Source organism: Falco naumanni, chromosome 8 (assembly GCF_017639655.2).
Source record: "Falco naumanni isolate bFalNau1 chromosome 8, bFalNau1.pat, whole genome shotgun sequence".
Lineage (NCBI taxonomy): Eukaryota > Metazoa > Chordata > Aves > Falconiformes > Falconidae > Falco > Falco naumanni.
In genome coordinates, this window is record NC_054061.1 from 40528642 (window position 1) to 40545005 (window position 16364).

Consider the following 16364-nt stretch of genomic DNA (forward strand, 5'->3'; position numbering starts at 1 on the left):
ACCGTTACTTCTAGAAAACTGGCTTGCATTTACAACCACAGCATGCAGGCCTGGTGACGTACAACTCTCTGTGCAGGCTGACACAGAGGACAAGAGACTTTTTGCATTCAAATCAGACATTTCACCATTTATCTTCCGCACGTCTTTTCCAGTTTTGTCTAAAAGAATAAGTGACTTTGTAATGTAGTTTGAAAGAATTAAAATTTAATTTTAACGAAATACAGAGGAGGGAAAAACCCAGACTGTAAAGCAGAAAGTAACTCTGGCTAATTCAAAATAAATGCAAAGGTTTTACCACAACCTGTTTGGGTTTTCCCTTGAGGAAGGGCTGAAGGAAAAAGACAATACTTTTTCATTTTTTTGGATCTTTTTTATTCAAAAGTTTTCAAAGAAATAAAACAGAAAAAAGCTAACAATCTAATCAAATTTACAGTTCAAAAATGTCTTTTGGCGTTTAACAACAAGTCCTAGGAAACAAAACTACAGAGTTATCTTGAACCGGACAAATAAGTTACCACTGGCAAGTTTGTGGCACTAGTAAAACAAAAATAAAAAATTAACTCTCTTGATCATATAGATATCTCTATGAAAATCTTTTTTTTTTCAATCTGTACAAAAGGTCTTTCTTCATAAATTAATTTTTTATAATTTAATGGCTGTCTACTATGTGATGTTTAAGTAACTGATTATTTCTTTATGTACAGAGGTTAAATTTCCCAAATCTTACCCAGACAATGAGTATGGCACTTAGTTCAGACATTTCTGGCAGCAGCTCTTCCCTCCCTCTAACACAGCTATCATACTGCAGTTTTAATTAACGCAAAAATATCAAGTAGTGAGAGATCCAGGCTTGGAAAGTTACCAGATATAGGCAAGGTGCTGCAGGAAGTCTGGACTTTTTACAAAGCAGTAATATTCCAGGGAGCATAGAACCAATAATACCACAACTTTTTAAAAAAAGAAAAAACAAAAACACATCTCTTATGACTATGTATTTCACTAGAATCTACACTTCTCAGAGCAGCAATTTACTTTTGAAACTATGAAATGTCACCGACATCTATACTCCAATACTCACACAAAATTTAAAAACTAAAAAATACTTGAAAGAAACAACTGCTTAGCCCTAGCTCCTGAGCTAGGATGATTTGGTCTGTGGAAACAGGGAGGGCCAGCAACCTGTCCCAATACAAAAGGAAATAAACTTTGAGGTAGATAACTGATCATATACAGCTGACCAGAGAAGTACACAGTTTTGGAAGACAACTTAATTCATCGTTCGATTTAAAACATATGCAATTGTAATAAAGAGCTTTAGTAGCAGTGAATTATCTAATATGTGAAGTACAAATAACTGTGTATTTATGAATCAGGAATTTCATAGTTTCAAAATTGGTTTTCTTTACACTTAACACTTGTAGTGATGATGTAAAGTGTGGCACTGCTTGGATCCAAGTCTTCCTTCATGCTTTTGTGTCCATACATCAATTAAAATTATAAAACCTAAATGCAAATGTACAAAAAAGGCACATTCTCCTAACCGCAAACTGGTCCGGCAAAAATAAAGAGTACAGAAGACGTAATGCTGAGACAAATCAGAATTATTGGTTACTGGCTCTTTGTTCTTTGGTAAAGTTACCTTTTAAAAGTGCCAAGTCTTTTTATTTTTATTTACCTACTATAGAGAGCTAGTACCCAATCAATTATGCTTCTACTTACATCTCAGCGTATGTTTGAAAACGAGTCCTTTAGCTTTTGCCATTTTGCTGTAATAGCAACTTTTCTGTTTGCTAAGTCTCAGCACAATCCTCATCCTAAAGCACTATCATTAGTATAAAGGAAGGACAAAAACATTCGGTGATATCTCCACCCCAAACTCCCTACTCTACCTATGCTAAAACTAGAACATCAAGTTAGTTTCTGAAAAAAGGCAAAAAAAGATTTTACATGGCATCATACAGCAGAGTTCCTAAATCATTCAAACTACCAGAGGGAACTATTGGCATATGGCCTTACAAACAATTTATCCTATTAAAATTTCCCCAGTCAGAAAATGTGTTTCACACAAAACATTTTTTTCCCCTCTTGCATTTCACTACCTTACATATTATGTGAAAAATCATTAAAAACACTTACTACACATTAAAAAAGCCAAATTTTCAGCAACTTTTATTGACTACCTTTAAAAGCCCTATGCTGCTGTTTTACAAGGCATAATAGACCAGCTCATTTGGTCAAAGCATTCTACACCATTAGTTTGGACTACTTACTGAAACAGCTACAGCATTGAAAGATTTAAGGCAAATTGGAATTCATAGAAAAGGATAAGACACTTCACACTACATTAAAAGAAAAACAGAAAGCTAAAAGACCAGACACTATAACTGCAACACTGCACTAAAGCAACACTCACACACTGCAAGCACAGAACATCATCTTAGATGTTTTACTATTTTTAAACTTCAGAAAACCCATTTCATACAATTAAAAAAAAAAAAAAAGAAATAAACAAAATAAAAATAAACCAAAACACAAATTCTGTCATGCACATGAATAAGTCTTCGTGGTCATCTGTGCATACCCAGAAATTTGAATATTTTTTTTTGCGTCATAACACTTGATAAAAATTTTTTTTTTTACTAAAATAAACCTGTTCATGGGAACAGCTACTAGATGAATTTAAGGTTTTTCTTATGCACCTTATAGAACTTATAGCAAAAATAGTTTTAGTTGATTTCATTATAAATAACATTTTCAAGAACCTGTGCAAAACTGTCAATAATTCCTAAAGCACAATTGATCAGTAAAATCCATGATTGTTTCAGCCTTTGCACCCTTCTCCAGGCCAGGTCAACACTGGACATCTGTAACACAGAAAGGTCAGAGCTAGAGCAGAGTTACAATTGCGCGCTTTTCTTCTAATGTAGCCGTCCATAAAACTAAATCATTTCCTATTTTAGACAGCTGCGAGAAGACCAAGTGACTCTGAGTACAAATCTGCAGAGTAACACAGGCAGCAGTACAGGTGCTTGGCCCTTCCCAGGATAAGGCTCTCCGCCAGGATACAGCCTGTGTTCTATTTTCCCCCACTCTCTCTCATACCCGTGCAGCGTGCAGAGCTCCCACTGGGGAACTGTGCGACTGCATTCAAAGCTATTCCCTTCTTCGTCGTTCTGTTATTATTGTTTCGTTTTAAATGACCAAAAGTGGGTGAGTGTATGAGCTTAATCCTGAGGCATCTCCAAGGCTTTTGATCTCCGGAAAAGGAACACAACTTTCTTTTGGTGCAGCCTCGGGCAGGCTATGTGCAACGCCTAATGCAGAGACAGCTACTGTACCTCCACCATGGCTAATACTTAACAGCAATTCAGGGCTCATTAAATTTGAAGGAAGACTTCTGAATTTACTGTATAGACTTACATTGCCATATGGGTTTAAAAAAACATCCAGCTAATGAAAAAAAGTTAAGACAATTTTTTAATTTCTCAAGGCAAGACAAAATCTGGTATTTTAAGGCTTGAAGAATTATAATGGGCTACTTTTCAAGTCCCTTTGACTATTTTCACATAGTAGCAACTTTCTGAAAAGAAACTATGAAGTTATTAAATGTAGACACTAAAGGAAAGATGCTGGGTATTTCTGATTGACTGCGTTCACTTACACAAATGTGCTAGTTGTCATTTACTGTTGTTTATGGCAATACACATACCAACTTTTAATAAGACGTTCCCAAAAGTGCCGCATGTGTATTTATAAAGAAGTTTCAGTTTGACAATAGTCACAAAGCGATAACAATTAAGAGGTTGCACTGTTGCCTGTATTTAGGGCAAGAAGTAAATCAATTCCCTCCCCTTCACCTGTCTGAAAAATGACAAGTACCAACATATTCCAAGGACAGAAATACCAAATGCCATACTCTGAGGCTGAAATCAACTGAGTAATATTAACCCTCCCCATGTGCCCACTGCCACAGCCACTGCTGACATAGATTTCGCTGGCTCCTCCTGCATATCAATACAGGTAAAGGTACTTCTCTGCAGCATAAAATATGTGGAGGATTGGCTTACAGCAAACGGACAGAGTTGCTCACAGAGCTGGGTATTCTACACAGTCTCATCATTACAAAATGTGTCTCACGTGGCAGCACATCTCATCCTTTCAGGAGACTAAACGCTGCTCCTCCTCCCTGTCCCCAGTCTATGGGAAAGATGCAGACAGGCTGGGAGAGAAAGGCAGGACGGGGAGATGACACGCCGGATTACACTTTGCTGTGTATCACAGATCTCTATTGGTAAGGAGGTTCTATGTGCCCACAAGGAAGACTTAGGGCAAAACAAATAATTCCTTGAAAAGCGGTTAACACCAGCCAACAGCCTTGGCATGGGAAACGAGCAGTAGCCACGATTTTAACAACTAGGAGATGAGTAACAAGAAGGGTCTGTGGCTTTGCTTTCTCCTTGCCCTGGAAGCAAATCAAGGATGTGGGCTTTCTCTAGATACCAGCATTTGGCCAGACTACAATAATAAACACAGGTCATATGTCATGCCATGCAGACTGTGCCATCTGTTGAACATGAGAAGTTTCCCCATTGGTTTGTTTCTATCTTTACATCCTTGAACATGTAAGAAGTTGTTATGCCAATAACGGGGATGAGAGCAGTGCCATCAAACAGCACAGCAGACCTGCAAAATCAAAGGTAATGCCAAAATGTGTGTACTGGTAGATCTATACATTTTAGGGAGAATATGACACAATTAGGAATTCTTCGCACATAACCGATTATGATTTTTGAGTATCTAATAAATGCTGTGAGGGCTGTAGAAAAAGCCTTTTAGGATGGCCTCTAGCATGTTATTGCAGCTGAATGGAATTTTTCAGTATGAGGTCTTACAAAATCTGATAAAAAAAATTATTTAGTCAAGTTACCTGGCTTACAAATCACTCGGAAAAAGATGAGTTAAAGGAAGAATTAAATTCCAGAATTATAAAACATGGAGGATGGAAAAGGGAATGGTTACTGCAAACAATATTTTAAGGAAGGCAATCTACAGAAAGCAAAAATTCTGCATGGAAGGAGTTCGGGTAAAGCTAATGAGTCATTAGCAAAGAAAGGCCATGCAAGCAAAGCCGGAGGAAACCTAAAGGAGGAAAGTAGAAGTCTGGAATTAGAGCTGAACAAGGACATGGATTAAAAATTAATAGATAAAATTCTGGACCAAATAGCTTTTTCCTCAAAAAAAGATGAGCAGGCAAGTTTTCAGGGGAAAAGGTCAGCAAGGATTCCTACCAGACCACCCCCCTGCCTGTGGTCTGTAAGTCGGTTGCAAAGCTGCTTCCAAATCTTACATGTACCACAAAACTAGAGGATATTATACCTATAAATACAGCTCCCTTTACCATTGTGATTCTCATATTTTTGCAGTAATTCATTGTTATTCTTGTATACAGCATGCTGCCAAGATGAACAAATTAAAATCCAACATAATCCAGTTATGCTATAGAGAAATTATTAAAACACTATTACTCATAATTCATTAACTCACTTTTGGAACCTGTGCTTCCTTTCCTGGCCAAGTTCAAATTAACTTCACTGTCTGTCCCCAGATATTATCAGTGTTATATTTATAGGACATAAAAAAATTTTCAATACAGAGTACTGTAAGTTATGAAATAAAACATCTTTGAATTCACATCTTTCATGTGACAGGATGAACCCTACCTCACAGTTACTTATTTTGCTGATACGTATATGGAGAATGGTCACTGGACGTCTCTACCGTAACCTGCTGTTGACCACTGGCTTCCTGCAAACAAAAATTAAGACAAGATGTGAGACACAAAATCAGGCAGCATTATCTGCAATCTGTGTTTCCGTGTGACCCATGCAATTAACAGTCTTCAAATCTGAAGTCTTTCTAACGTTTCTCAAGTGGGGTATTCCAAACTTGAGGTGTTAACTTTGCAATGATTTAAATTTCAGCAAACAGAGAAATAAAACCTTGTATTTCCTCAGCTACTTTGATGACAACTGAAAAATCCCACAAACCTTTGACATTATAGAAATAAATATACAGAGTGAGCAAATAACTGCTAGTGTATTTTCTACCTGCAAATGCAGAAGAGCATTCTGCCCCTGTCCTTTTGAGGGGCAGGGAGAAGAACAAGATCTACTGACCACAAGTACAAACACTATCAATTTGAGTACCATGCTGCGACTGGCACTACTGCAGCACAAAGAATTGTAGCTGGGACTTCACATGCAGCCTGCCCAGAAACCAAGGAATTCATTCAGCTGACGGTGCTCTGACCGACAGTGCAATCAGCTAATTACTAAATTCCTTTTCCAACCCACACGGGCAGATGCATGAACTGGACCAAACAATTTCTGGAGTTTCTGGACAAATAGACTTTGAAACGAAATGTTTTTTCCTACAGTCTCTTCCAGAGCCTGTCTCGCACTCATTCTGCACACAAGAGCTGCAGCATACCTTGTCCAGCTCCTCTGTTAAGGAAATACTGATCTATGAAAGGGTGTAAGGTAACTCAAAACAGCAGACAAACTATTGTCTACCATTTAGTTATGCTCTTCAACTGGACTTGTAGAGGGGTTTATTAGGCAAATGTGCATGGTATCCTGAGACGCCAGGGTAAAATTGGGATCCTCTTCAAAAAGTTACAATCATGGTCTGTTTGCAGAGAACTTTGCTCACAGGAGAACTAAATGAAAGACCAACTTGTTCCTATTAGAAGTTAGGTTTCAAAAACCACAAAGTTCACCTGAGCTACACTCTTATGAAGACTGCTCCAAGCGCTCCAAGTACTGTAGTGCTACAACTACATGTCATTCTTTGTTACAGTACTAGTTATATTAGTTTACAATAATGACACTTTATAGTTTTAATATACTTTGCATCCACAGAAAATTCACAGTTACAATGTTAGGCTTTAAAAAGTGGTTTTCCTAGGAAAAAAAATATCTAATATCCTACTCATGTCTCTTACCTCTGGTCTTTTATAAAATATACTGACCTCAACAGGAACCGCTGCTGTCTGAACATGTGTATATTGGGGTATGTAGGCTCCTTGCATAGCTGTTGTGGCTGGCATGTACTAGAAAGACAGAGAGTCCGTTAAATTGAGTTAAAGCCCAATGTAAATTCAAGAGTACTCAAAATATCTATCATGATATTGTTTAATAGATAGTGACTGTTTCCCTAAAGCAATGTATATGAGGGAAAGACTTTTGTGTCTGAAATCAATAGTCTTTTTGGAAAAGTGAGATACCTGTTTTGACAAAACTCAAATTTAGACTTCAAAGACTAGGTAATGGGATTTACTTCTCTGTAAATCTCAATCGTCACCTTTTCTTTCTTTTATTTCTATTTGCTCAGGGAAGAAGAGTATTTCCATTTAGAAGCCAGCTTGCATGTCTTCTGGTTTAGTTTCTGTTCCACACTTTGTATAATTTTCTGCAACTCTGATCTCCTGAAGAGTTAAAACAACTATTTTTTCTTTTTCAATACAACTCTGGAGTTACCTCCTGGGTTCCTTTCATTTACTTTGATCTATTTTTATTTACTCATTTCCAATTTCTGATCAGCTAACAGACTGAATAAAACTTCTGAGTATGATTTAAAAAGAGATAAGTTTTAATATTTTATTGGATGAAAGACTACTTAAAGGATTACTTATTTTCTCCCTGCAAGCTGCACATGCGTACTGTGATCTACGCACAGTTTTTTCTACTTGTGTAAGTTCTATTTTGTATTAAATTGCTACATACTGTTCCAGTACTGCCTAATGAAAGATGACTCATCTGCTGTGTCAGAGGGCTTATCATTGATGCAGGCTGTAGTGACATGGTGTGGTCCATGGAGGGAGTCAGTACAGCACCCTATTAAAACAGAAAGAAAGAAATGGTTGCGGCAACACTCAGATTTTAATTACATTTTTGATTCAAGAGCCTAAGTATGGGCTGTCCTTCTGAGCGATACACCACAAAACCCCTCCTCGATCCCAGGCACTGCCTCAGGAAGCAGGTCTGGGGCATTCTGAATATTCTGCTCGAGCAGATGCATTTTGCACAGTTTGGTAACGGGGTAAGAACTGCACCGACCTCCTACTGAACATGCTGACGTACAATGCACTTAAGACACCTGCTGAAGACACTTCATAAACCATGAGTTGAACCAAATGCCAATTTTAAAGCAAAAACCTGCACATGTTACCAGGTATAGATTCACTTCCTTAAGCTTTGGAATTTCAGGCTTCAGGAAGAAACTTTTATCTCACCTTTAGGAATGGAAGCTTTGGAGGAACATTTGTCTTAGGAGAATTCTACCTGTCACATGTGATGTTCACACCCAAGACAGCTGCCCTACCTAATGGCTGGTTTCATTAGCACACAGATTTTAGAAGAATGGGTAGCAATGCTGATTCTTTGTCTAAATGCTGGCTACTGTGATGACCCTTCTACTACTCCTGTACCATTCTGTTAACTTCATTAAAAGTATATATCAAATGTTTAAACACTTCAGATTGCTAAATATGGAGGGCACACTTGTAAGGTTTTTTATGTTATCTGAAATGGAAGGTTATCAACAAATTTCATTTTACCAACCATGTTCTACAAAACCCCTTTTCTTTTCCAAATACTTTGTATGACTTATGCTTGCAGAAGTGTTGACTAAAATTGATGGAAGCTCAAACTAACAGAAATAATTGCAGTGTACTAAAAGCCAGTATTTTGGATCAATAAATAATCCTTAAAAAGAAAAGAAAAAACCCGTACAGAATATAGTTGGAAAAACAACCATGTGATCAGCGTAGATGAAATGAGTCACAGGCACATCAAACACTAAAAGAATTTCCTGTCTGCAGACTGCAGGCTTCTCTGCAAAGCAAATGAGGAAGACAGCACAAGTCTTCACACAGGTCAAAACTGAACTTAAGTCAGGAATCTAGAGGCTCTTTTTCAGCTGTGAAATCTCATCTTGTACACCTGTGAAACTAATGCACCTTATAGCATTGTAACGTATCAACCTGTGTCCTTCACAGCATGATTTGCAAGATGATTTTTTACGAAAGCCTGTGTCGACAGAAAGAAAAGTTAAAACCTGTAGTGTGTGTGTGTTTAACGTTGAAAAACATATACAACAACAATTGTGTGAGAGCGTCTTCAGTATCACCTTCTCTGCATGCACAAGAAGAAAATGTTCTGCCAGGAAGATTTACATTCTATAATCTGCATGGAGAGGTTAATTAAAGTCAAGACAATATCCTTTCTATATCTGGAAACAGACTTGTTTGTTAACTATAGGAGCCCATATATTAAAGCACTTGTTATTATTTGTAATGCTGATCTCAAGAAACCTAGTAAGTCTCAGATATAATGGTACTTAATTGGTAAATGACACAGATAAGAAGCAAAATATCATGGGAGAGTATAGATTAGAATGCCTGACAGTCTGGTACAGATGCCACAGCCAGAAGTGTAGGGAGACTAGCATTACTAATGAGCAGAGAAGCCAGAACAAGCTATGCAGGTTTTCTCAAGTCAGTGCCCATAATGTCATTTATATCACTACATACATCTGTCTTTCACAAATTACCCAGTCTGAACTATTCTAGGTCCATTCTAAAACCTTGGGTCTTCAGTTCCAGCCCCGATGGGTAAACAGTATGTAAAACATTGGTGTTTGCAAAGAGCTTTTCATTTCAATAAAATAAATAAAGAGGGAGGTAAAAAAAAAGAAAAAAAAGTTTCCTCAGGATGCTGACTGGGTAACTAAGGTAACTGTCCTCATCACCTCGATACCCTGAAGGCAGCTTTCTTTTTTCCCTAATAAAATAAGGCCCCAATTCAGGTTACTATCTTTGTTTCTTTTTTAGATTTTGATCCATGATTTAATCATGATGTAATTGTCAAAACTCTGGAAGTAATTGGGCAGGAACTGGCCTATTTCCTGTTGTTTAAAGTTTGTGAAGTGTTTATACAATCAGTAACACAACAATGGAGAAGAATAAAAACTTACTGGGTGCTGCATTATATATGGTTGAGGCTGCATCCAAGAAGGACTCTGAACCTAGAACAAAATCAGTATTTTATTTTTCATTTTTGTCATTCTTGTCCTGAATACTCCAACTGAGATATAGTAATACCTTAATAAATCATGTTTACAAGCACACTCCTTATTTATTCACTTTTAAATGCAATTACTTCACTCTGTGAAGCAACATTGATTTTTGTGAAAAGGGTATTTACCTGTAAATCAGAAATGAGATTTGGAGACAATATATCACATATACCTTCAAGAACAGTACACTGTGTTTTTAGGTCAGGTCTGAGTACACTGAAAGAGTTCAAACAGATGCATGACAGATTTCTGCTGTGTTGAAAAAGGAGGCATCTCCTTCTGCCTTTGAAAATCCTTTGAGGAAAATTGGAATCTCAGAAGGTATAGTGTCATTTGCCTTCTAGTGTGACTGGAATAAAATAAATTATAGAATTTTCACAAGGGAAAAAGAAACCAAGAATTCTGCTGGAATCTTGTTCCAGGAACAAGGGGAAGATTTAGGAGAATTGTTCTTCTCCAAGGCATTGCAGTACATGATTCCCAAAGCATAGGAAGAGCAGAAGGTTGCGAAGACTGTTCCTGCTCTTGCAACTAGCATGTTTTCTCTCCAAAAACACTGACTACCCAAATACTTAAACTGAGGTAGGATGCCTAACTTTGCATGACAAGGTAAAGTAAAAAGATTAAAAGGTAAACTCATAGGTTATCTGGTTACCCTAGTTAAAAAGAGCTGGTTGCATCAGCTCTTTGTAAAAGTGTGCTGCAAGAAATATTAAAAGAATGAAAACATTTTCTCCCCACCTCCTGTAGGTGTATAGGACAAGGGAGGATTCTGACCTGTACCGCACATACAGAACTGACTCACTGCTGCTGCTGGACATTTAAAGTCCCTTAAACACCTCTACCATCATTCCCAGAGTCCTGTGAACAGGACAGGTAAACAGTCCTGAAAAAAATCCAGGTGAGGTACTTTGTGCAAAATAGAAATATTTCTTCCCTCCTTTTGCTACTGACTTTCAAGTTAGAGTAATTTTTTTTCTCTCTTTTTCAATCAGAAAAGGAGCAAACAGGAATTAACAAATGGAAAACACTTGAACCCTCCCTTTCCTCAGGCAAAACCTTATTGGCAAAAATACTGGTACAGCCTGACTAAAGCTTTGGCTAATCTACTCATACTAAGATAGTAACTGGCTTTGTACTGTCATTTAGGTATACAGGAGTTGCAGAAACAAACTCTAGCCAAAACTTTATTAAATTTGTTTACCTTTAATAAGAATAAATCTAGGAACAGGTTATACCATGCCTCAAAGAAAAAATAAATAAATCATGCTCTTGTGATATGTCCTGTTGTGCAGATGACAGAACGCTGCAGGTTTCAGTGAGAAGGGATCAGTAATGAAGATGTGACAAATATCCAAATTGTGAAACTCTTCTGGCCAAGAACCTCCTTCCTCTCCAGTACAGAATACTTCAATTTAATTTTCAACTCCTATTACTGTAGCACTTTAAGCATAATGATGTTAATAACTCCATCCACAATAATTTAAGCTCCATGCCACGTATATTGAAATCCTGGTAACAACATTCCTGGAAACATATAATTTTGTGGTCTGCCTATCTCAATAAGCCCAGAAAAATGTTACTATATTCCTAAGTATGTTTCCATGCCAACTTCCAACTTTTACTTGGATTCTGAATATCTGAAAGTCTTATATTGATAAATAATTTATATTTTAATAAAGAATAGCAGCTAATTTACTGGAATATTTTTCTGGGTAGGAACTTGTAATTTTTGAGGTATTGCTGTACAGAGCGGAATGATCCAATATACTGAAAAACAGAGTAGTAGCACTGTCTGCCAAAAGCAAACACTGTATTGCATAAGTCACCTCTGAAATTAATACAAAATTATTCCAGCTGCCCTTTACTCCAGAGTACACTGTTTTAACTCCTATATAATGCTTTCTTTGTGCAAGAAGGTGTTAGACCTCCAAACTAATATTAGACAATTCTTCCTCATTCTTCTCACCTGGAATGGGAGGGTACATGGAAATTTCTGCGAGGGAATGCTCTGTTAGCCTTCCCTATGCTTTCTACATAGCCTTCTGTATTCATTTTCACCCACAGTAGGCTAGAAAACTCAGCACGTCTCTCTCACTAAAAAGCAAACAGCCTCTTCTCCTTTCCCTGACATACAGAGGTAAGAATTTTCCAAATTTACTTTGGGTTATTTATGACCCGAATCACCGATGTTTACTTCATCTATGTGTTAAACAGTAAAATGCCAAAAGAGATGATCATTTAGCTTACGCTGAGATAATTGCCACATCTCAAGTAGTAATTATAGTGCATACATCTGAGACTGCCATACTAGTTGCATTAAATGCAAGTTGTTTGTAAACCGAAACGTATGATGCCCTAAAACTGAGCATTCCTAAGAGATTTATTTCAAAGTACAAAAACTGTTTCGCAGCACGTTGAACTGTTTGTCAATAACCTTTAGTGGGGACTTAAGATGACACCTATCAAAATTCCTTTTCAGGAAGCTTTGGACTGGGCTCTAAAACCAAAAAAAAACGTGCATGATTCATGTTTTAATTTATTGTTCAAAATAAAGTAACTTTTGGGTTAGAAACACTGTTCTAGACTATTAAATGCTTTATTCCTAATGCAAAAACACTGAATTTGAATGCCAATGTAATTTGAACTCTTTTTCAAATTTCCTTCTCTAATGTCAAGCAAGTTTTTGCGTCCTTCTTAGTACAACTACATAACACAATATTGTTGAGCTTCCCCCCTGCCCTGAAACAATCTGGAGAAAAGTTCAAAAAGCATGGAGAAAGAGCTTTGAAACAGAATTTCATTGTGTCAAGAGGGTTTTAAATAAAGAATAATAATTTTAAAGATATATTATTGACATTAAAAGAACTTGACTGTGGGAAAATGAAAAATGATACATGAAATGCAGAAGTGGTTACAAATAACTTAGCCATCAGCACAAGCTAGAGACTGTTTTGCAAGACACCACTTATTTAATTGCTGTGCTTCCCGAAACAAACACACTCTTAGTTTTTAAGGCTGTCATTTTCATGCTGTTCAGCATGAAGAGGCCACTTCATTAAAATGAAACATTATTGGAGAATTCATAAAACCAGATGTAGCCATTGATAAATAAACATAAGCTCCGATGAACCATTTCAGCTACTAAGTTCTAAATACAAACCTGGTATGTGGAAACCGGAGAAGCAATATATGGCGTAATAGATGTCTGAGTGATCATTCTGTTTGCTGTAATACTGTAGGGTGATGGATAAAATCTAAAAAATGCAGAAATATTTATTAAATGTCAGTTCCGTGCATCTTTCATAATGTAAACATTTTTTTCTTAGTGTGCCATTATTTAACATACCCATTTTGCAAAGCAGCTGTGGTTGGATCATATGTGAGTGTCATTCCAGCCTTTAAAAAAAAAAAAGTGCAAAGAAAGAGTTGGCAAAATTCATTTGGATTGTAAATTTCTCTTACTCTTTCTTTAGTTGTATTATTTTTAAATGAAAATCTGTATTGAAATACTTTATTACTATAAGTTAGGGAAAGATTAATTGACAGAAGTAATTATATAGTGAAAAGAGTCACCAATACTGGCTATGAACACAAGTTTCCAAGTCCCCATTATGAGGAACAAAATGCAATCTATGAAATACCTGGCTAAGAGAACATGTGTATGTTGGAGAGGCAGAGCATGAAGATGATTCTGTTAGGGTGTTGCCTACAATATATTAACTGTAAGAATGAATGGGGAGTGCTGTCTTTCAGAAGACACATTCAAATTTTCTTCTCTCATCTAAATGAGGTGTCTAGGCTTGCCAACCACAGTAAGCCTACAAAACTATTATCTTGAACATTAAAGATTCAAAAAGCTGTGACTAAAAAAAATTAATGCTGCACTGCATTAGTATAACATTGCAACGTTATGAAAATGATGTGCATTTCAGTGCTGCATAACTCAAAGGATTATTTACTACATGTAAATAAAGTTATGGTTCAGGTAGTTTTACAATATGAGAAATATCTCAGGCGTATTCCTGACTAAGTTCAAGGAGCTTTTACTGTTCACATGAATGAGGCAGGATTTTGTGTTTTGCATTTTGTCTTTTTTCCTCTTAAGAAAGATACAGTTAAGTATTTCACAGAGTTGCAAACTGTCAGGTAAGAGTTGCTTGCACATTTTTAATATGCCAAAGAGCCAAGCCAAGAAGTCTCAATGCCTATCATTTTCGTAACTATTCATTATTGTACACCCACACTAAAGCTTGAAGGGAGGACTTACAAGTCTCACCTCGCCTTCTCTGTGCCATGCTCTTCCATTCTGTATATATTTATTCTGATTCTGTCTCTTTTTCTGTCCTCCATCGGCAAACTTGCACAATAAAGGTTCTGCAGGAACTGAGAAGAAAGAAACATTAGTTGAAGTAGCATTTATACACAGGTGCTGAGTGCTCCAAATGAAGTACATGTTTTAAATTATATTCCCAATATGACTTTTAAATAACACGGACTCACACTACAGCATCAACGGCTGTTCTGCATAGCACAAAGACAGCTGCCACACACGAACAGAGCATCTGGAATGCCTTATATCTTTGATTTTAAACTACTGCTGTAAAACCTGTTGGAAAGAAACATGGTCTGCATATCCCAAGTATATGTCTGTTGGTCTGGGGATGAATGAGAAGTGCCATCTGAATTCTGAGCCTCTTAGGAAGTACATCTAAGGAGAGTCGAGAATAAATCTGGCCAAAAGTCTTTAATATATTCCCCCCACCCTGTGAAGGTTTCAGTATTGTCCCAAATCTTAAACTTCTCTGCTCATCCAGAATAGCCAGAAGAGCTGGCACAATACCTCCACTTACTTTAACCAGCAGGGCAGCAGGGTGGAGCAAGAACCTTTTTCTCCTGCCACCTTGCACTGAAAAAACACCACAGCTGTCCGTTCCTTTTTATCTCTGTTCTAAAAAGAGCACACAATGCAACCAGAAATTCTTCAAGATTTTTCTTTTATCTTGTTTTTTGCATACGGCCATGAAATAGTATGATACTGTACTTGGGTTTTTTGGGTGGTTTTTTTTTTTTGCATAACATAATCCTGACCATGAGTCTGATTTTTAATGCAAAAATTGAACCAACGAAAAAGAGAAGTTTGCACAGTATTCTTTCCATGGTACTAGCTTCAACTGCAATAGTTTCTGAGTACCTATGGCTGAAGCACAGCTCTGCTACATCAACCACACCCTCCCTAATCACAGGGTGGAAGCACAGTTACGACTTGGATGTGAACACTCCTCTGCCAATAATTCCTGACACATGAGCTGTCCAAGCTTTACCATGATACTCCTCCAGTCATTCTCTGTTTAGAAACACCTTCATGAGACACGGCTGGATCCGAAAACATGCAAGTTGCCAACTGCAGAGTAAACACACAAGGTGGGAGGGACACCCGCAAAAAAATAACCCCAAGAAAAATTTTAGCGTATCGGTATCGTGCAACAAAATCTAATAGTATAACCATGGCCAGTGCTGACGTGCTCTTTACTCTGTCTGCATTTACAAAAGGTGATTGGTATTGAAAACCTCAGAGACTTATAACCTGGCAAAAAGCTTGACTTTTGAAACTGGCACAAAACTAGCACTAATGGCCAAGTCATCCCTGGCTTTGGGTGGCACACCTAAAACACTAGCTCCAGTTCTACTGGAAAAAAAAGCTATTATACCAATTTGCTGATGGACAATTTGACATTACTTTATATAAGATAGATCTCAACAACTTTGGTCATATCACACAACATTTTAATCATTCAGTTCTGTTGAAAGAAGAGGAGTTAATATTGGATGTTTTTAGTCAATATGGGTAAAACTGTCAGGTTCTGATCTGAAATTGTTTTGACTGACTTTACACAGTGAGGAAAAGAAAAAAAATCATCAGAAAGGGAAAGCTGAGATCCAAATACAGAACTGTCTTAAATGAAAAATAAAGGCTGTTCCCCACGTTGACTATCTCTGGCTACTTATAAACTATTTCAAACCATCTAGTATTGTGGGAAGCATGTGTGACTTCCAAAATATACACCAGAAATTTTTGGATGAAGTCAAAAGAAACTGGCATGAGAACTGCTTATAAAGACATCAGAAAATACCAAAACATTTCTAACCCTGTGATTCTGTATTATAGCACTCATCGGTCATAAATACTTTATTTAAAGCTGCATTATACTTTCATCAAAAATCAC

General features: G+C 37.0%; 1 protein-coding gene across 3 annotated transcripts in view; it reads right to left on the reverse strand.

Annotated features, from left to right (window-relative positions):
* Positions 1-348: 348 nt before the first annotated feature.
* RBMS1 (RNA binding motif single stranded interacting protein 1) overlaps positions 349-16364 on the reverse strand; it is a 148533-nt gene continuing 132517 nt past the window's right edge. For 2 of the 3 annotated variants that reach the window (XM_040603133.1, XM_040603135.1), the window contains exons 7-14: positions 14408-14523; positions 13487-13536; positions 13301-13394; positions 10036-10086; positions 7785-7895; positions 7031-7111; positions 5721-5805; positions 349-2864 (exon numbers count right to left, since the gene is read on the reverse strand). In XM_040603133.1, coding sequence (XP_040459067.1) covers positions 5728-5805; positions 7031-7111; positions 7785-7895; positions 10036-10086; positions 13301-13394; positions 13487-13536; positions 14408-14523 — 581 coding nt within the window. In that variant the 3' untranslated portion in view covers positions 349-2864; positions 5721-5727. The remainder of the gene's footprint in view (positions 2865-5720; positions 5806-7030; positions 7112-7784; positions 7896-10035; positions 10087-13300; positions 13395-13486; positions 13537-14407; positions 14524-16364) is intronic. The other variant, XM_040603134.1, reaches the window with a different exon arrangement.